Source organism: Rhinatrema bivittatum, chromosome 14 (assembly GCF_901001135.1).
Source record: "Rhinatrema bivittatum chromosome 14, aRhiBiv1.1, whole genome shotgun sequence".
Lineage (NCBI taxonomy): Eukaryota > Metazoa > Chordata > Amphibia > Gymnophiona > Rhinatrematidae > Rhinatrema > Rhinatrema bivittatum.
In genome coordinates, this window is record NC_042628.1 from 17,051,725 (window position 1) to 17,074,001 (window position 22,277).

The following is a 22,277-nucleotide window of genomic DNA, read 5'->3' on the forward strand; positions in this document are numbered from 1 at the left end:
CTTTTATCCATTTTGGCTAGAATTGCTACAGCAAGCTGAACCATTAATAAAGTGTCTGGAAATCTTGAACTGCTGGAGCGCACAAGGATTGTCTGCAAGCCAGTTGGGGGGAAGCTCATTTCCAGGCCGGAAGAAACTGTCTATTCGCAGATTGCTCCATGTAGTATTAGGGGAGATGCGATGGAAAAGCCCAAAAACGTATGAAAGCTGTAATTTCCTAAGCACTGGCCCAATGACAGAGCAGCAAGAAACTTGGGTGTCTGCCTCTTAGGCTGGAAACGCTGCAAGGGGGGGAAGATGTCACTGATCCAGGGCTTCTAAACGACCAAGTCAAAGTTACTTAATGCCCAGGCTAGGAAAAGCAAAGCTACCAAGGGATAATTGTCTCATATGAAAATCTACAACAGCACACACTACCACCCCCTCAAAAATGTACAGTAACCAAGGAGGCCCATGTACGAGAGGACAAAATGGAATTTTAAAAAAGTGCTATTTCAAAGGAGATTTAAAAAAAAAAAAAAAAGTCACCACCATAAGAGCTGAAGACCATCCCTCAACCTTTACTCAGGAACCAAGCTGAAAGTTTATTTTTGCTCAAAAAATAGTTAAAAAGAAAAGAAGTGAAGTAGCTGGGTAAAGAGGATCCTTTTATTAGATTGTTTTACAATGCAAGCTTTCAGGACTGAGGCATGAGAAGGGGCCCCTTTGCAGGGCTGACGCTTGGCTATCCACTGAGGCCTGGTGCTGGCCCCCGACCGTTCTCGGCTCAGACCCTCTGCTCACATGTTGCTGTTTTGCTATATGCTTTTCTTGTTCTGTAAAAACTGGATGGTGGTTCTTCCATGCAGTCCTTGTTGACAAACTAGTTACTATATTTCTTGAATTGTTCATTGCTCACTATCCTAGCCTTATGTTGTTTCTACTCAATTGTTATGTAAAAAGTGAATTATTCCTAGTCCATGCAATCATTTTTGATGATTGGTTATGGTATTGGTTATTGCTGCTGTTCGACTGTTCTGTGACAGTCTAATCTCACTAACTGGAAGAACATGTAATAAATAAACGATGATGAGGATGGCATTAGCCACCTGGACTAATGACCTGCAATGCTGCATAGTGCCTCGTTAAGAGTTCAAGCTTAAGTTCTTGAACTTGGTTTTTGCTAATCAGAAAGGTTGGAGGGAGGCTTAACAGAGGTGGCATTCACAACCCACTGGGGGTTGGGGGAAGTGAGTTCCAGTCATTCAACACCGATACCTACTGGTCCGATGTAAGGTGTGCGTTTACTGACTTCTGGAAGGAGGTGCAGCCTGGAGTCCATGGTCAATGATTGTTGCTGTGATGGTGTGGCTAGAAAACAAGGGGTTAAAAGGGAAAAGGAAAAAAACAAAAACCACCACAATTTTGCTTTGCTACAAATGAAGGCTCAAAGAGGGTAATCTTCAAACAGAGCTTCAAACAGTGTCCTAGGCCTTAACCCAGCAGAGCCAAGTCCAAACTGAGCCAGCAGTTTAAAGATGAAACTGCCAGGGAAATTTAAAAAAAAAAAAAAAAAGCCTTCAAGAATCTAATAAAACGTACTTCTCTATTCTACTGCTTTGGATTTCTGTGAACAAATCTTATTTTTGGTGACCCAACAGAACTGCCTTTCTATTTAACTTTGCTCAACATCGGCGGGGAATTAGTATAACTTCATGCAACACACATCTGCAGTTATGTTATCACATTTAAACAATCTGTGAATTATGTGCTTGTGGCTATATTTTTATTTCAAAATATTCAATTTCTTAACTATAAACTACAGAAAATAAGAATCTTTTACAGTTTGCTGTGCAAGTTTCCATATCTGTTACCGATATTAAACCATCCACTTCCCAGCCCTTAAAATGATAGCCTTGTTTTTAACAAATAGCCTTAATATTTTTGAAAACAGCATGGAGCAACAATTTTTTTTCTACCAAAAATACACCTAATTCTCAAGTAGGAAAAAGACTTGCAGAAGGGCAGGGACGTACTTGCAGAGTATGGTTGCTGGAAAAAGTTAGCAAGATGCTGAAAATAAAACATACATGCTGTCATGTACTGAATCTATTCTACAGTCACTGATCCTCCTACACTCAAGACATTCAGGAAATAATCTGTCTAGAAACTCTTTAGTGTATGTCAAGCATCAAAAAAGCAAATTATTCCTCTGTTTCTCATAACAGAGGGTGGGCCCGCCATGGTGCATGACTAATTTCTGTACACAATTACTGAAGAAATCAACATTTGGATCTTAACTTTCCAAAAAAGTATATTTAGTTATGATGTTACTTTGCTAGCTTTCCTTATGCAATGATTGTAATAGACTGTATTAGTGTGCTTATTTTACAGCAGGCACACTAATTCACAGATTATTACAATCATTGCTCACCAATACTACAGTCCTATATAAACTATTTGGAATGTCTCAAAACTTGTAATGAAAAGGGTTTTCAATTTTAATTTATTGGGGGTTGAAGCCTTCATGGAATAAAAGCCTATACAGTAGTTATACCTGTGAAAGAAAAAAGGGTTACCATTGAGAGATTCAGATCACAGCTTGACAGGTGTTTAAATTAGAGAGAGGCGGCAGCCAATGATTCAGGCTGTCACCTCCAACGAGCATATGACACAGGTGGAGAAAAAAAAACAAAAATGAGGATCCTCCCGGGATACACATGAGCAATGAAGCAGAACATAAGACATGCCATACTGGGACACAGACCAAGGGTCCATCAAGCCCAGTACCCTGTTTCCAACAGTGGCCAATTCAAGTCACATGTACCTGGCAAGTACCCAAACATTAGATAGATCACAAGCTACTATTGCTTGTTAGTTACTGTAACAGCGGTTCATGGATTTAACCTCTAGGAACTTATCCAAACCTTTTTAAACCCAGTAACACTAACTGCTGAAACCACATCCCCTGGCAATGAATTCCAGAGCTTATCTATGATCTGAGAGAAAAATAAATTTTCTTCGATTTGTTTTAAATGAGCTACTTGCTAACTTCATGGAGTGCCCCCTGGTCCTTCTATTATCTAAGAGAGTAAATAACTGATTTACATTAACTTGTTCAAGTCCTTTCATAATTTTGTAGACCTCTATCATATCCCCTCTCCTCTGTCGTCTCTTCTCCAAACTGAACAGCCCTAAACTCTTTAGCCTTTCCGCATAGGGCAGCCATTCCATGCCCCTTATCATTTTGGTCGCCCTTCTCTGCACTTTCTTCAGTGCAGCCATATCCCTTTTGAGATGCGGTGACCAGAAATGCACACAGTATTGAAGGTGCGGTCTCACCGTGGAGTGATACAGAGGCACATGTTTATTCACCCCTTCAAACAAAATGTAGGAGATTTGTGAGGCAAGACTTCCCTTAGGTAAATCCATGCTGGCTGTGTCCCATCAAACCATGTCTGTCTAAATATTTTGTGATTTTATTCTTTATAACAGTTACCATGATTTTCACCACAATGGATGTGGAACTAGAAAATACACTTGCGATTTGACAAATTGCATACTTTACTCGCAGACAACACTAAGCGGATTGCGGAGGTCAAGGCACATGTCACTGGGACAGATGAACGTGTGCAGACCTTGGAGCGGGAAATGGCGGCAGTGAAGGCAGATGCAGTAAAGATGGAAAACTGGAAGATTTAGAGAACTGCTCCCATAGGAGCAACCTCAGATTACTTGGTCTGCCAGAAGAAATAAATGAGTGGGACTTAAGGAACACACTGGAGTCCTGGTTGCCGCAAGTCTTTCCTTTCCCAGAGATGGAGGAGGCCTTTCAAATAGACAGAGCACATCGCCTGGGGATACAGGCGAGAGTTCAGGGAAGACCTGTGATTACAAAAATAATTAATTTTAAAAAGGAGATCTTGCAACAGTACGGCAACCCCAATCTCTTGAATATGAGGGTCAGCCTATTTTGATCTTTTCAGATTATTTAATGGCGGTTTCAACTCCGTGGAAGTCCTTTGCAGCAATATGCTCAAAACTGGTTCGGCACCAAATTAGTTTTGTCCTCCCGTTTCAGGCTAAGTTAAAGGTGACATAAAAAAAAATTGCACTGCATTATTGTGAGTCAGCAATGGAGGTGCAAGTTTTCTTCCACACCAGGCTGGAGGAAATGGAAAAGCAACATGTAGATAAAGAGGAGGAAACGTTGGTCAGCCATAAGCATGATGCAGGTGAAGGCTGTAAGAAACGCTTGTCACATCATTTGCAGAATTAGTGACTTCCAAAACGTGGAGTACTGGGAGTTTCACTATGTCTGTATTTGAATAAAGTTACCAAGCAAAGGGGAGCATGTGGGGCTTTTGAATATAGGGGAGGCTCTGTATTGATGGTATTTTGATAGGTGTTAAGAAACGGCAGGGAGTGGGCTCTTAAACACAAGTAATACACGCCCGTGCAATTGTTCTTTATGATTATTATGTTGATTGGTGCGCAAGAGAGTGAGAGAGATGGGACCAGAAGGGAATTGAGGGTAGCAACCACACTGCAGAAGGTTTGATACAAAGAAGAATAATAATGTAGTACATGAATGATCAAGGGAAAAAAAAAAAAAAAAAAGGAGTTGGAGCTTAGGCTGGGAAGCCTGAACTGGATTGTGAAAACATGGAAGTTCTCATTTATATCTAGAAAGTTGGATATATGAGGGGTGGTAGTAAATGTTCCATGTGTAACATGGAATGTAGGAGGTTTTGTGTCAATAACTAAAAGCGTTATAAAGGGCTGCAGGTGCTACAGAAATGGGGGGGGGGGGGGTGCAAATAGCTTCTAATTGAAGAGACATCTTGATGAACTAGAGTAACAAAAGCTGCGTAGACAGTGGGTTAGAAAGGTAATTTTGTCCCAGTCGGGTACAAGAAAAGCAGGAGTAGCAATTTTGGTTGGGAAAGATGTCCTGTTTTGGGACACCAAAATAATTCCTGATGGAGAAGCTAGATATTTAATAGTGGAGAACATGTTATTTGTGAAGCCAATAGTATTTTGTACTATGTATTCCCCCAACAATTATGATTATATGTTTTTTATACATTTGGCTGAAGTCCTACTCTCATAGTGGTAGAAGGGACTTTGTGTCTTGGACAGTTTATTTAGATAGGTCATCGGCTACCATAGCTCTGTCAAGGTCACTAGGTAAAGGAGTTATGTATCTATGCCACACCATGGACCTAGTGGATGCTTGGTGGTCTCTACATACTTTAGAAAGAGAATTCACCCACATACCTAGGGCGCATAACACAATCCAGAGTTTATTATCTTTTCATGGACCGCAAGGCTTTTTCCAATGTTTCGGTTTCCAAAATTGGTCCATTAGTTATCTCAGATAGACAGAGGGGTTTTGTCTGGCAGACATTAAACACATCTTGGTGCTTTCCCAGACATTTTTATAAAGATGTTGTATTTAGGGAATATTTGTCCAGAAAGTGGGATGAATGTGTGTCATATAATAAGGATCAACAACAGATACTGTTTTGGAAGACTGCAAAGGAAGTCCTGAGAGGTGACATTATCTCCTATGCAGCTGCTAAGCAAAAGGCCCCTGGCATCAGTGATATTATCCCTAGAAAAACAGCTTTATAGTGGTAAGCAGAAATAAGATCAATATCCAAACAAGGAAACTAGGGATACGTTTTTTGCTCTACAGGTGGCTCTAAATACATTGCTCCATCAAAGGGCAAAAAAAGAGTATGATATTACAGGTACAATTTTTCTTCATCATGACAACAGAATTGGTAGGTCTCTAGCAAATTTATCTAGGAATTGAACAGGAACAAAATATATAACTATTCAAGATGGGGGCGGGACGGTTGGTGAATGCTGGGAAAGATATTAGTAATTATTTAGAGACTACTATCAAGGTTTGTACACAGCAACCCCAGAAAATGCACAAGATATAGATATCCGCTCTAGGCTCATTTGCCCCAAGTAACAAAGAAGCAGTTGAGACTTTTAAACCAACCATTACAATTGCAAGAAACTGTTAAAGAAATTAAAGAGGTCAAATTACTAAAGACCCCTGGGCCGGATGGCTTTTCAGCTGAATTCTATAACTGTTGGCCCTAAAATGAGTCATTCCAATGGGGAAGATGTTTGAATAGTTAAGTGAATTACAGCAGTTTCCACTGACATCTAATTGTGCTGTAATTACTGTGTGGACTAAAACAGGTTGGGGACTTGACATCCCCAGCTTCATATTGCCCGATATCCTTCATGAACTTCAGTATCAAACTGTTGGCAAAGATTATGGCGAATCGGCTTGCACGGATCTTACCCACAGTTATAGGAGAAGAGCAAGTGGGGTTTGTTCAGGGTTAATACTGTCCAATAATGTCCAATTTAAAGCATTCCTTAGCTTGCCCATCTACCAGAATACCCTTTATGGATGCATTATTTCAAATATTTTGAAGGAGGGTCTCCAAGGAAAGAATAAATAAGGGAGACAATGGGCAACCCTATCTAGTTCCTCTGCTCCACTGAATCTTGGTTGATTTATACCCATTTACTAAAACATACACCCGAGGGTCATTATATAAATGTTCATACTACTTGGGCAAAATATCCCATTATCCCAAATGTCTCCAGTGTCTTTAGTATAAAGTCCCATTCCAGCCTATAAGATGCTTTTTCTACGTCTAGGCTCAGCAACATAGATGGCATTTGTTGCTGCTTACTAAAGAAGCAATGATTTTATGAGCATTCATTTTTGCAGATGATCGTCTTCTCCACATTGCAGATCCACAGGCCTCTTTCCACACTCTTTTGGGTGAATTTGATTCATATGGCCAATTAGCAGGATTGAAATTAAATAGAGATAAGAGTGAGGCACTACCTACAGATAATGGAGTGTGACAGGGCTGGGGAGGTTTCTCAATGTGTTGGGTAAATGACCCCTTTATTTATCTGGGAATTACATTACACAAAGACCCAACACAACGTTAGAGTAAATTTTCAAAAGCTGCTAATTTGTTGTGGAATTGGAGGGATTGCCAGTTGTCTCTGGCGGGCAGAGTAAATTTTTCAAATGATCTTTTTACCAGAGTGGCTCTATGTTTCAAACAATACCCTGTAATTTGTCAAAGCAGGATTTGGGTCAGATAGAGAGGATGATACGGGGTTAATTATAGACAAATGTGAAGCCAAGAGTGACCTGGGTCAAGCTGATGTGCAAATGGTAACATGGGGGTTTGGGACTAGCAGACATGAAGTTGTACAATGTGGCTGACTGGCTATTGGGTACTCATTTCTACACTCAGATTAGCTTAGAAAAAGAATTGTTTTCTCCAGTAGATTTGGGTATGTTCTGCATTCTTCATTAGCTACCCTATCTGGCTATCTTAAGGGTAGCCCCTTTGGTTATTCCATTGGTCCTATCCTGGAGATCTCTCTTCTCCTCTTTGCAGTTAAGCAGCTCTATTCTATTTCTCAATTTTTGCCTCTGATTGGGAACAATGCATTTTTACCAGGAGTCCATCGGGTATTTACACTATGGGCTGCCAAAGGGCTAAAAATGATTGCACAATTTTTGAATGAGGAGGGCAGCATGAAGTCCTTTCAAGAGATGTCTGTAGAATCTGAAATGGATAACCATCAATATTTTGCATACCTGCAAGCTAGACACTGGACTCGATCACTTAAAGTAAGAGATTGGGAGAGCAAAAACAGGGTACTGTTACCAGAATTGTTTGATGTGGAGGATCCTACCGGACACTGCATATCTTAAGTTTTATATGTAAAAATAAAAAAAAGTATTGAACAAGATTCAAAAGAATAGTTACCACATTATACAACAATAATCAGAAAGGTATATTAACCATTAATAAAAGTTATGGTGTTACTCACAAACTTAACTGAATCACCATCATCTTCTTGTCATGCCCCCTCCCCCCCCCCCCATGGTATACAGTCCCATTCCCAATTGTAAACTCGCAACTATTCTGGTACACTACATGCACTCTCCCATGGCTCTTGGGCACAATAAGGTTCCATGATTTACAGCCTGTGAGAGATGTCGTACCAACGCCAGCATAATCCCCGCCCTCCTTTTTTCCCTCCACAAGGGCACCACACATTTACTCTGAATTCAAAAAGTAAATCCCCCCCCCCCACCCCTTTATTAGGGAAACTACTTTTACATAGTAAAACCAATTGCTGGGCCACTTTCATACTCCAGACATTAACCATCCAAAAGCCCTATCAATTTACAATCTGACTTCTTACCCGGGCAGACAAGCTTTGTAAATACTTTTCCCATATAGTAAAGAAATGTCCGTTACTTGCAAAGTTAGCTTTAGATGCCAAACTTTCCATATGAGCCATGTCATGTAAGGAATTGCAATTCTCTCAAATACATATTGGAGGATATTTTATTTATTTATTTATTTATTTATTTGAGGTTCTTTATATACCGACATTCGTTTAGTAACATCATGTCGGTGCACATTCAACAAAACTTTAGCAGCAGCGCTGGAACAGAAAGAAATAGCGGCAGTGCTTTACAATTAATATTAAACTTAAAGGACATTATGAGAAGATAACAAAGAAAAATTGGGGCAGGGCGTGCAAACAGGGAGGGGGAGAGTGATAATGAGAGCTAAAAGTAAGAAGAATATATTAAAATAAATACATAGGATAAATACATTAAATACATTAGGTATAACAGAATACTAGGCATCAACTTTATAATGATATTAGAGAGGAGAAATTTATGGATATCTCTTTCAAGTATCTAAAGCATGAAATCATGACCTTATTAGTTATTAAAAATTGATCCTCCTAGGACCAGATATTTACCACAGTCCTTACATAGTCTACCTTGTCCAATTTCTCTAAGGCCTTATGTAATTTCAGAAGTGATATCCTTTCCCAATTCTTCAATATAAATGAAATCCTCTAATTCAGAAAGTTTTATTTTTAACAATCTCCCTTGGACAATGTCACTAGATAGTGTTGTAATTGCAAATAGGAAAAATTCTCTCTCTCAAAGCAAACTGGCTCTTTTAAACCTTGAAATGATCACAAAGAACCATCATCCAGAACATGTTGAAACTGATAATTCCTCTTTGTTCCCAAGAGTGAAAATTAGCTACTTGAGATCCCGGAGTAAAGCTTAAATTACCCCTAAGAGGAAAACGTGGAGAAGTCATATGTGAGAGCGTTACTCAAGTTAGCTAATCACTGCTAGGAGATCAACATGTCCTGCCATACCCCTTAGTATTTGAATTGTGGATGCATGTAATATAAAGCACAATTCAACTGGGGCCATATGGATCCATTCTTCATCCAAATGCACATACACATAATCCATCATATAACCAATCTCTGATAATCCGTATAAGACAAGCCAGATTATATTGTTACATATCCAGAAGGCTCAATCTCTTTTTAACCATTTGTGTGCAACTCTGGGTTTTTAACTCCTCCATATAAAACCCACTAGTATTTCATCTAATTTCCTAATATCCTTTTTCCAAATTCAAAGTGGCAGGGTCTGTAGCACATATTCCATATCTTACTTTTATCATAAGATGATGGAAACAAAGCCCAGTATCGATTTGGGGCTCAATCCGCAGAGCTGGAAGTCAAAGCTTGAATTAAATTTAAAAGGAGCTTCAATATGCACAATGTTTTAAGAATAAAGTCTATTGCGAAGTACAATATAAACTCCGGATGAGATATTTTCTTCCCCAAAAGAGGGCCTTTACAATGAGAATTGCCCTCTATGACATTTATATTAAATGTAAATTGTTACTTGCATCAGTTCTGGGGATGCAGTAAGATAAATTCCTTTTGGAACTTAGTTGTACAATACACAGAAACATACGAGTATAAAAAGGACCAATACTCCCATCCAGTCTGCCCAGCAAGCTTCCCATGGCAGTATCTGCCGTGCAGGTTACCCCCCATGTAGTCAGTCAGTTTTGCTTGACGTGCTTTGCTTATGGACTTGGCCATAGAAGCAGTCCTGTGTTTTACCCTTCCTTCTGTGAAAACCGCAAGACTTACCCAAGTAAGGGACCGAGCGCTGTCTCTAGCCGGTCCCATATTATGGAACTCCATGCCCCTTGACCTTAGATTCCAGAGCAATCACAAACTTTTCAAAACACAGCTCAAAACCTGGCTCTACATACAAGCCTTCAAGAAAGAAAACCGATGCAGGCTATTTGAAGTAAAAGATAAAGCACCAAATGCCTAATTTTATAAATCCTTACTGAATTAGTTCAACATTTTTTTTTAACTGTAGGCAACTTTCAGGACACATTGCTATGATACACTTAATCCCCCTAATAAACCCCTTATTGTTACCGAACACTATTGGCACCACCTATGTAAAGTACAACCCATATTTTTTACTGGTGCCCTATTGTAAACCGTTGTGATGGTGAATAACTTAATGACGGTATATAAAAACTCTTAAATAAATAAATAATAAATACCCTTGATATCTGTGTAAAAAAAAAATAAAATAAAATAAAAAAAGTCATGGCTCGTGTTGATTGTCTCAGAATCCAGATTCCTCTTTTCTTCCACACCCTACACCCCCTTCTTCAAAGAAGAGAGCGATGTTGCAGTTGCATCAAAAGCATCAAGGCTTATTGGTTAAGGGTAGAAATCCCATGCCTCTGTTAAGGGTAATAATTGCTGCTCTGTGCAGGTTACACCCATGCTTATCAATTCCCCAGACCCTAAAAAAGTCGGAGTCCTCATTGGTTGCTACCTGAATCCAATTCCCCCTTTTTTCCTGCCGCTGAAGCAGAGAGCAAGGTTAGGGTTGCATCAAAAGCATCAAGGCTTATTGGTTAAGGGTAGAAATCCCATGCCTCTGTTAAGGGTAATAATTGCTGCTCTGTGCAGGTTACACCCATGCTTATCAATTCCCCAGACCCTAAAATAGTCGGAGTCCTCATTGGTTGCTACCTGAATCCAATTCCCCCTTTTTTCCTGCCGCTGAAGCAGAGAGCAAGGTTAGGGTTGCATCAAAAGCATCAAGGCTTATTGGTTAAGGGTAGAAATCCCATGCCTCTGTTAAGGGTAATAATTGCTGCTCTGTGCAGGTTACACCCATGCTTATCAATTCCCCAGACCCTAAAAAAGTCGGAGTCCTCATTGGTTGCTACCTGAATCCAATTCCCCCTTTTTTCCTGCCACTGAAGCAGAGAGCAAGGTTAGGGTTGCATCAAAAGTATCAAGGTACCAGCAAATTACCCCCCCAGCCCCCATGCACGCTTTGTTTCCTTTAGAAATTGGCTGTAGAAACAGTTCTGTGCTCTCTCCCTTATGTTACCAAGGTGGTATTGCTATTCCAAGTGAAAGTGCTGCTTTTTGATAATTTGCACAGGTTGGAGAAATATTCAGTTATTCTTTCAAACAAAAATATCACTCACCAAAGAAAAGCTCTCCATTTAACCAAAACAACAATATAGTATATTATAATGCAATGATCCAGTTAATTAGAGAGAGAGATGCAAACACAAGAAATATGAAATAATAAGGCATTGACACAGCTATCAGCTACATTATTCCATTTAAATGTCTATGGGAGAAGTGGTGGGAGACTTTGATGCCAGAAACGTTTTAAGCTGTTCCACACTGAAAAATATATAAACTTCCTCTCCCCTCCTCAACATATACTTACAAGGAAATTTTAATTTGAAGGTAAACCCCAAGGAAATTATTTGTTGGCGTAGAGCTAAAAAACCTCTATGCTTAAGTTGTGTAGTTGAGGAGAGGTCTGGAAAAAATGTTGACATTTTCATTCAAAGGAGATGAGGAAATTTTCTAAAATAATTTTTATTACATTTTGAACATCAAAGGTTGATATTAATGAAACCAAAAGTATGTCCAAAATTTCTGAAGTTGAACTTTCTAAGACTTCCATTAGATTCTCTTGCAGTTTTAATCTGTTTGATGTTGCCATTGCTTTAGGAAGGAAATAACATTTATTAATTGCTGGTGAGTTTCCATCTTCAAAACCCAGAGCTTCCTGAAGAAACCTTTTCAAAGTAAAATAAGGAATCTCTCCTAAGACTCTAGGAAAATTCAAGATTCTTATATTTAAGTGTCTAGAGGCATTCTCCAACACTTCTACTCTTTGGCAATGGCATCCCGATCTTTAACCACTGTTAGAAAACTTAAAATTTAAAGCTTCTCCTTTAGTTCAAGAACTGAAAAACTTTAGAAGAGATTTCCTCAACTTTTGTTTGTAGAACAGTTGAAGATTGAGTGTTTTGTAAAGCCAAACACTCCACATTTTTACTTAAATTGTTCATGGCACTCGCTATCCCTGCCACTAGGTCCCTATTTATCTTAATATTTCTTGGCTCTGACCACTGAATTATTATTCATTAGATTTGATTGACCACCATTTCTTACTACAGTAAATCAAGGCAATTTACAAAAAAACTTGTTGCACTATTATCCTACCTTGAAATCATATGACAATTGCCCCAAGATCTTGCTTCTGCTTTGTGCATCTCACCATCCTCCCCACATTTGCGTATTGCTTCCTCAGATTTTCACACCTCAAGATGCATAACTGCATTGTTTAGTATTGAAACTTTAGCTGCCAAACAACTGATCACTCCTGGAGTTTTCTTAATTCCTCTTCATGCTGTTTACTCCTTCATGTATGTCAACTCTAATGCATATCCTAGTATCACGTGCAAGAAAAATACATGTTTTCCTCTTAACCCTTATGGAATATATCTCTCAAAAATATTGAACAAAACCTCTGACGCACTGCACTCATTATCCTACTTTCTTCAGCTTGAACTCTAACTACCATATTCTCTCTCTCCCCCTCTACCCGTTTTTAATCCACTCCAATACCAGTAGGCTACTGCCAGAGCATTATGACCAATTCCCCTCTTATTGCCAATAAAAAAAATCATAGGGCTCCCAAGACTGTTCTGATGAGCAAGAGCTACAAATATAAAAAAAGAGAGAGAGAGAGAACAGGCACTTTTAGAGATACTGGAAATGTGCCACGTGATTGATCCCCCCCCCAACCCTGTGTTCCTGAGTGGCTTCTGGACTGGCCTAGCAGGACTCAAGGAAGGAAAGAAAGTTATCAGGTAAGAATAATTTAACCTTCCTAATTTTCCTGCTAGACCAGTCATCACGTATGGGAGTTACAAAAGCTACTCTTTGCTGGGACAGGAGGAAGATAGGGATGCCTTGATAATTACTGCCCCAAAGCATTAACCTTTAATGTTTAACAAAAAAATGCAAGGATGTCCAAGCAGCTTCTGCTCAGCATGATGCTTGTGCCATAGTGCTGACAGGATCTGTTTACCAGACAGTAAGTAAGCCAATGCGATTGCTTCCCTAATCCCTCTGGCTATGGTGGCCCTGGAAGCTGCCAAATAGCCTCTCCGTTTTCCTAAAGGCATATGTCAACTTCAGATATCTCAACAAAATCTGATGTATACCTAATAAGCGTAGATCTAATAAGCACGTTGTACACACATTTTCTATGCGCAAAATCCCTTTCCTGTGTTGGCATAAGAGTTTGCACATGAATGTGCACACAGCTGAAAATTAAACCTGTGCTGAGTGCACAATTTTGCATTGGACCCTAAGATAACAGAGTACAAATGAAGAGGACAGCAAACACTACCCTGAATAAAGAGAGATCTTACAAGTGGTCACACTCTCTGGCTGGTAGCTGAGATATATCCTTGCAGTGTGGACAGGAATAATTGGGCAGACTAAGCTGACCAATTGATTTTTTTTTTGCCATATGTCACTAGTAATTAATTTTGTCCATATGCTCAGAGCCACAATTTTCTCAATAAACACACACTAAACATAAATCTCAAGATCGCCAAAACAATATTTTGAATAAAAAATGTAGAGTAATTGAAAGTTTGGGCAGAACATCTTTCATAAAAAGTATATTATGCAATCCATAAGCAGTTTAAAAACCATACAGATCAGCCACAAAAGCCATCCCAATAATGCAGTACCAACCTTCAAAACACAGCAAAACAGTACTACTTCAATATGTCTGGGAGGAAATACCAGTAATTCATGGATCTCTGGAACTAACTATTTCATTGAACTGCAGTGTCTCATCTTGTGGTTTCAAAGAATCCTTAAAATGTAATGTAATAAATGTGCCCCAGATGTTCTCTGAAAACAAAAACAAGAATTCTTCCATTTCATAGCAACCAAATAGGTCAGGCCACTTCCTTTTTAAAACAAACCCAACAAAGCTCAAGAGACCTCAAAAAAAAAAAAAAAAAAAAAGCCTGTATTTGCCTGATATTAGAAGCACCAGAGGTGTCCGAACATCCAGAGTTCCTTATTTTGACATATAGAGGGTTCATTGTAAACCTTGACCATATTAATATCTGATTATACAATAAATTTAAGTGTTTGCAAAATAAAATGTTTCAGAAATAACAAATATTCTCCTTCCCTTAGCTCCACTTCTACAGGACACATTCAGAGACTGTTTAGATGTCTTTGGTGTTAAACATTTAACCACTTCTGTCGGATAAGCAAGGGTGCACATATTTTGAGCAACTTACATTCTTTTTCTATATTTTAACATTTTTAGTTTAACAAGTTGTTACTTGTGGCATTTATGAAAGTTAAGCACATTTAGAACCAGCATGATACAGGCACAAGTTAAATAACTCAGTATCAAAGCTATTCTGTCTTGACCTGCACCGAGTTAGTCCAGTTGTAGCCTCTTAGGGCAAACTATCAATTGTGCCCAATTGTGTTAAGGCTTTAAAAAGTGGGCAACCGATTGCCAGCATGAAACCAGCAAATTCATCTCATACAAAATCATTTTTTTAGGCTGCTTTTAAAACTTAAGCCCCAGTTTGCACTGGTCAGAACCTTCTTGATTTAACCTATAATAAAATCTCTCAGGTCTTTTGACTAGATTGTAAGCTCTATGGAGAATGGACTGTCTGCACACAGGACTGTGTACCTCTTGTAGAATTTGAGCCTGTCAGCGTAGTTTCCTCTTACTATCTAGCATCCAATGCACTTTTTTAAAATTTAAAACGCAACTACATTTTCAGTTGAATGCGTTTTCACTAGATCTGGCATGCATTTCATAAAATTATACACCGGAAGTTTTAGATTGCAAGTTGCTCCTGCTTCATTCGTGCCCTTTGGTGTTGCTGACTTTATCACTGTGGTCTGTTTCTGGTAGTGCCACAGTTCATAACTAGTATCACACAAGCAGAACCCTCCTTAGTGATTAGGACAGCATATAATATGAAGTCAAGGATCTGCAGTATTAAGAGGACACCCCCTTTTTCTCATGTTTACAGATGTGACATTCATAGTTCAAAAATCATTACATTAATGAATTTCAGTGAGATTCCTTAGGCAAGAAGTGTTCTAGTTAGACAAACAGGATCCTGGGAAGGTACTGAAGCCTATTGACATTATGAATGCTATACATTATTCATGGTAACATCAGAGACCACAAGAAGAATCAAAAAGACACAAAGCTCTAACAAAATCTGGATAAAAGCAAGATGTGACCTGAAAGCTCGACTGATTACAGACACTTCAAATCAGTGCCTTCCAAGAGGAGAACCATCGGTCAATGTTGCTTTCTAAAAGCACAACCCTACAATGTTTATTAAAATCTGAGAGTCACAGTCCACTCAGCCTACTCTTCCTTCCCAACTAGGGAAGTAGCAACTGCAATTTGGTGACAGTCATGCCTGCTCTGTCTGCACACAGTACTTTAAATCATGGGGAGAAAACTTTCTGAACCGTGCCCGCCCCCCCCATGTTATTAGCTGGGGTTACTCCTAAGTTTGGTTAATATATGTATATACATACACACACAAAGAATATCCTGGATTGATGGCCAAGATATCAGGTTCTCTTGCTAACTAATCAGCTATTATAAAATGTGTCTGTTTTTCACAAAATTTGGAAAAGAGCAAAAGAATGCAAAAAATCTTTTACAGAAATAAATGTGTATAGATCAGCCCAAACCTCTTATTCTCCACATTAGGAAACCTTTCTACAGCATCTTGAACCAAAGTCTTTTGTGATAAAAAAATCAGATTTTAACTACTAAGCTTCTTGGTTTGAAAGGTCAATTCCAGCTATCACAGCATCTTTGTTATGGACGATAGCCAGTCAGAGCCTGCCCTGTAACTTCCTTGGGAGGTTGCTTACAAGAAAATGCCACTTGAGATAGAATTGTCAGAAGTTTGATGGTGAAGGATTAAGAACTTTATACCTTCCTTGGTGGCAGCTAAGATTGTATGCGCTTTTCAAAATTCAATAAAAGATTTGAACTTAAAAATGATTAGTCCCATGGGTATTAGCTGGGTATAGACACCTGTACTTCACTGAGCTCTGGCAATGTTCCTCCATTAGCCTCCACAGAAGCATTGCAAGGTTTTCTTCTTCTAATGCAGACAATATACTGTAGAGTGCCCAAAGTTGCTTCTGGCTCTGCATCAGTTACAGTGGGACCCAGATACAGATGATTCTTCTCTCATTCAACTGCTACCAAATCTAACAAGCTATTTCTGGATGTCACTGGACAAGAGAACTTGATGTGGAGAGAAAGCACTTCTACAGTGGAATGGAGAAAGATTACGGGGGGCAGTACTCCAGCATTCAGTTGTATTGCCAACAAAGGGACTATTGCATCTATTCTGCAAAATTCCTGAACCGTAGACATAGCCAAATATCTGCAGATGTTTGTACCAGAATGTTTTTCTCATGCTGCAGAAACTTTCAGATAGGCAAGATCTTTGTGACTCTTTAAGAGTCACAACCTAAGGGATCTATTTACTAAACTGTAAAATGACAATAATGTGCATTTGCTGTTAAATTGCCATGAACCTTTGCAAGTAATTTGTAGTATCTTGTTCTGAAATACCATATGTATGTATGAATGATTCCTCCTCATCCTGCCTTCTAGATTTTGCCAACTTGGTTCTATTGGCATGATTTGTCATTTTTTATGGGAACCTTTTTGAGAATATTGGTTTCCTTTTAAGCTTTCCTAAATCAATACCCTCATATTATAATCATCTGTAACTGCATAAATAGAAAACTTAAAAGCAAAGTAAGAAAAAAAAAGTCAAATATATTTACCTTTTTAAACTTTTTATTGAGGGTTTCCAAGAATATATAAATAAGAAATGCACTGGATAAGACCAATAGTAACCATTAGTTCAAAACAACCTTTCTTCTGTTAGAATTCTGATTAAAACTTTACAGGATAACAGATACCTATCCTGTTATAATTACATGTATGTTAAGCCCATGTAATTTAGTCATTTCCACGATTGTCTTCCTGTTCTATACAGGAAAAGAAGAGACCAGTTTATGGTATTTATGACATAATGATGTGAGATGCAAACCCTGTAGCAGTCCAATTCAACTTCTTGGATGATAAATTTCCCTGCTCTACCACGCTCATTGTTAGATAAAAAAAACACAGAGAATATGAAAATAATAGCACTTGAAATGTTTGGTTTGTATTTTTATATTCTGCAGTGAAGTAATATGCATAGGTTACCTTGGATTAGACAATACATGTCAAACATTTTAAAGTCCAGGGCAAATTAAACCTACCACTGAACTTGGGCTCATATCCAGTGTTGACAGAACAATTAAGTGAGGAAGACAGTGCAGCCTGTCCAATGAGCCATTAAACCAAGATTCAGTCTACTCAGTACATATTAAAGATCCCAAGACACTTTGTGAGCCTAAAAGTGTTTCTTCAAAAGCGGAGCTAAATTTCTAAACCTTCCTTTAAGATTACACATTTAAAAAGTGCTGCCTTGTTCCACCTCAGCAATAGCTACAACTTCAGGAAATGTATTTGAACACTATAAAGTGATTTGGCAGAATATACTGAATGGAAAAAAATTAAATCTAGAAATAGTAGTACTGTAATTTGCTCTCAAAGTTTACAGTACATTACATCTCTGTGGATTAGGAAAGCATTATGCATCTGTGTACTGGCATGCAAATGAACACACACGTGGTCTGCTTTGCATCTAATGTTCATGTTTTCGGGCCTGCAAGAGCTTACAGTACTTCATTAACACAGGCTGCCTGCTCTTCTAACTAAAATAGCACAGTGCAGGCCAGAACTCATTAGTAGCCTTAGATTAATCAGGACTGGTTTAATATGTTTAGAAATGTTTCATATTCTTTTTCCCAAGCTAGTCCCAAAACGGACCACAAGTTCCTATTGCAAAAAATGGATTACGATCAAAACAGGGAACACAACAGAGGGCATACAGGAAGACTGAAGGTGCAGGGGAATAGTTTGGTCATTTAAGAGGAATAGTAAATGTACAAGACCATTGGGTGAAGTAGGGTCAATGAAAGAACTGAATGTGATTGAAGTGTGGAGGCAGAAGACTAGTGTATTGGAGATGGGAGTCAATAAGTAAGAACATCCAGTGGTGGATGATGTTATAATCTCAAGATCACTCTCACTGTCCAAATTTTAAAAATGGATTTTAAAAGGCTTGGTAGAATAAATAGTCCTTGGCTCTTTGCTTGAAGGTGAGGTAGGAAGTCTCTTGGTGCAAGGATTATGGAATCTTGTTCCATGGCTTGCAGGAGAAGCAACTGAAAACTCAAACAGGCCAATGCAATACCAGCACACGGCTCAACATGTGATTGGATGCATGTTTTGGACATCCAATAGGCGTCCATAACCCCGATGCAAAACTGGGGTTAGCGCATTTAAAATGTGCGTAGATAATAGTGCTTATGATATGTAAATTCACATTAATGAGGCTATTAGCTATTTCCCAGATACAAAAAAAAAAAAAAAAAAGTGCGCCCAATGCACACATTTTTACCCTCAAAAATTAATGCCTGTCGCGGAGCAGGCGTTAATTCTTGAGGAGCCCAAAAAGTTTACAGAAAAGCAGAAAATATTGCTTTTCTCTAGTTCCTCTGACTTAATATCATGGCGATATTAACTCTGAACCAAAAAGGAAAAAAAACTTTAAAATTAAAAAAGGGTGCCAGCAATCAAGTTAGGAAAAGGGACAATTAATGAGTGTCCATTTTCCTAACTCGTGGCTGTACACAGGTTAGAAAAACAGACATGTAAAATTGAGCATCTGTTTTCCTAACCCACCGACAGCCACCTCCCTGGGCGCCTGCTGCCGAGGCAGTGCTAGAGGTGCACCATTTCCCCTAGCGTCTCATTTTTACTACGGCTGCCCATTTAAATATAAAATCAAGTGCCCGGGAGAGGTGCATCAGCACGCATTAGGAGAGCGGGTGCTCAGTCATGAGCATCTGTTTTCCGCATGCCTATATTGCATCGGCCTGTATATTTGTTGCAGGCAAGTCTGGCAGAAGCCAGAAGGGTGAAAGCAGAAGAATCATTTGGGAGTAACAACATTCGCCTGTGGGTGTGTAAGGAACAGATGCTGGGCAAGGTATTCTGGAGCAGTGTTGTTTACACACTTGAAGACAAAACAGAGCTTTGAACTGAATCCTGTTTTCAACTGAGAACCAGTGTAATTGCCTTAACATGGGCTTTAGGTGGTCAGCTGCTCTGGCTCCAACCAAATTCTTGTAGCTATATTCCAAAGAAGTTAGAGGTATTTGATGTTGTGTTGCGAGATTCCATAAGAGAAGAGAACTGCAAGTCAATATGGCTGGTGATTAAAGTGTGTATCGCGGTGGCCAGGTTGTTTTGGTCGAAATAATTGTAAAGTTGTCAGATGCGACGCAACTGCTTAAAGGAGGTTTTTACCATCTTTTAGATGTGGTTTCCATTATAAGGTTGTGGTAGAGTTGGACTCCTAGACTTTGCACTGAGTCTTTTAGTTGTAAGGGAGTGCCAGACGGGGTGCCCTTCTCACCTTAAGCAAAGGAGTCAAGATTTGAAAGGACCAAGTTTGCTTTGTGATTGTGCAGCCATTGGGAGGAGTCTGATCCTACTTTGATGCAGAGTTAAATATCAGCAGCAAAGAGCTGGCAATGGATGTTGGACTGGAAGAGGTCGCAGACTGGGCAAATATAAAAAGGACTGGGGAAAGCACTCAGCTCTAAGACAGTCCACATGTAAGACCTTTGGGTGAGAATGAATTATTGGACAGTCCTGTTGTCCAAGAAAGAACTGAATCATTAAGGACCGTGCCACCAATGCCAATGTCACTAAAGCATTGTATAAACAGTTGATGATCGACAGTGCTTTATCTTATTTGACTTGGCATTCAGTGGGCTTCTATGAATGTACAGGTGTTATCAAACATAGGATCTTTTGTTATGACAAGTGCACAAACCTGAGCCACTGAAGCATGATAATTTAGTCAAACAATGCTATTACTGTAGATACTACAAGAAAAATATACCATAATCTGAGCCATGCTGCAAGTTCTACTCATCTTGCCATAGCTGATCAGCAGAAGCACCATCCTCCACTGTTTATACAAGTCAAAATATTCTAAGAAGCAGCAGCACTAGCCAAATGTCTCAAACTACCAATGTGCCTATTTCAAGGCTTTATTACTTTCTCTTTTGATTCCAAGGAGCTTTCTTTTTTTGTCCCTACATATTTTTTCATTTTAATTGCTACAACTAAAAATTAAAAAGGAGTGCACATTTTATTATGGCAAACAAACAAGTTTGAAAAGTGTTTCATGTTGGCCAGGAATTGAGCCACCTTATATGTCAAGTGAAGTTGGTAATTATATCTGTACAGAGACATTAATGGAGAAAGTATTCACCGTGGAGTTTAATTAACCAGATAAGTCACGACAATGTTTTGAACAGTATATTGAACGTTTAATTGACTTAAGCACAAAAGAAAAAACAAAACAAAAAAAAGATGTGGGATAGCTTCAGAGACCAATAAGGCTGAAGGCTTTCCAAGTGTTTTATTACACACTACTGATGAAGCCTAGTATGGTGGTCTGTTTTTATATGCAGTGAAAATCGTGTGGTAGGTGGGATATTGAACGTTTTATTATGGCCACACCCCATTCACTTTTCAGCTGTTCATGCCACACTCTCGATTTATATGCATCAATGGGATCCTGCACAGGATCTGCATGCCAAGCAGCACAGCAACATCTCGGTTAGTCACATTTATTATAGCAGCAGTGAGTATATAGGAGAAGCTTTCCAAACTTTAAACACTAAAATTGCCTCGGAAATTAAACCACCTAGAGAGAGTGTGTTTAACACCCGGCTGAGATGGGCTATCTTAACAGAAGGTTTTGGGTACCACGGCTTCTTCGGCTGAGATCTGTTGACCTGGAGAAAAGTAAAGGCTTAAAATGACCTCAATTCACAGCGCTGGCCGCTATTGCCGTCAGCCCCGGTACACCGTGTACCCTGCAGGCGCCTGACGCCACATCTCAGGTCAGCACGGTCCCCGATGCCAGATTTTCCTTTTCCACCTTTCATTGCGCCCGGACTTCGCAATCCCCTTTGGCGCGGAGGGTGCGGGAACCCTTCCCCTTCCCCCAACCTTTCACCGTCTCGAAGGAAAGCTCTCAGCCGGACCGGGGGCACCGCAGCTCAGCCCGCACGTTCCTATCATCTCCTCCTCGCTTACAGACCGTTCCCCGGCTCCTGCCGGGAGCGAGGGGGGAGGGGGGCGAGGGCGACCGCGCGCCATCAACCCCCGGTCCGGTACAGACACGCGCGCGCGCCCTCGGCGCGACGGCTCCCACCCAGCCAGAAAAAAAAAATATATATATATATATATATTGTAAAAAACAAAAAATTCCTCTCAGCTACTTACCGCCGCCTTCCTCCTCCATCCTTGCCGCAGTCAGCCCAGCGCCGGCCTAAGCGCCACCCGGCCGCTCCACGATTAAATCCACAGGACGGGGGGAGGGGGAAGGGGAAGCAGCGCGTCCTCGCGGGAGAGCGTCGCTGGGAAGCCACTGCCGACAGCAGCAGCAACAACAAGCCCCGCTCGAGACTCCGAGCAACCGGCCCCTCCCCCCCTCCTCTTCCACCGCCGTCGCGCTGCGTCACTATACCACGCCCCCGAAAGTCACGTGACCGCGCCCCGCTTCGTCACGTGGGACCCCCGAGATGATGGGATGGGATGGGGGGGGGAGCGGTGGAAGGGAGCAGCTTGGCCCAGAAGTTGAGCGATCGTGGCGAGCTGGGCTTACGAGCCCCTTGACGAAGGTTAGAGAGACGCTCTGAATCATGGACTGAGAACGGTCCCTTGGCCTTTCAGCTGAAAATCAGCACAATATTTATTTTTTTTGGGGGGGGGGGGGCTAATGCCCTACCACCGA

At 40.0% G+C, this 22,277-nt stretch overlaps 1 protein-coding gene across 1 annotated transcript in view; it reads right to left on the reverse strand.

Annotated features, from left to right (window-relative positions):
* The window catches only part of CYTH3 (cytohesin 3), a 75,887-nt gene extending 53,904 nt beyond the window's left edge, over positions 1–21,983 (reverse strand). Inside the window, exon 1 of the mRNA XM_029577696.1 lies at positions 21,767–21,983. Within this exon, the coding sequence (XP_029433556.1) occupies positions 21,767–21,785 (19 nt within the window). The 5' untranslated portion in view covers positions 21,786–21,983. The remainder of the gene's footprint in view (positions 1–21,766) is intronic.
* Between the last annotated feature and the right edge of the window lie 294 nt (positions 21,984–22,277).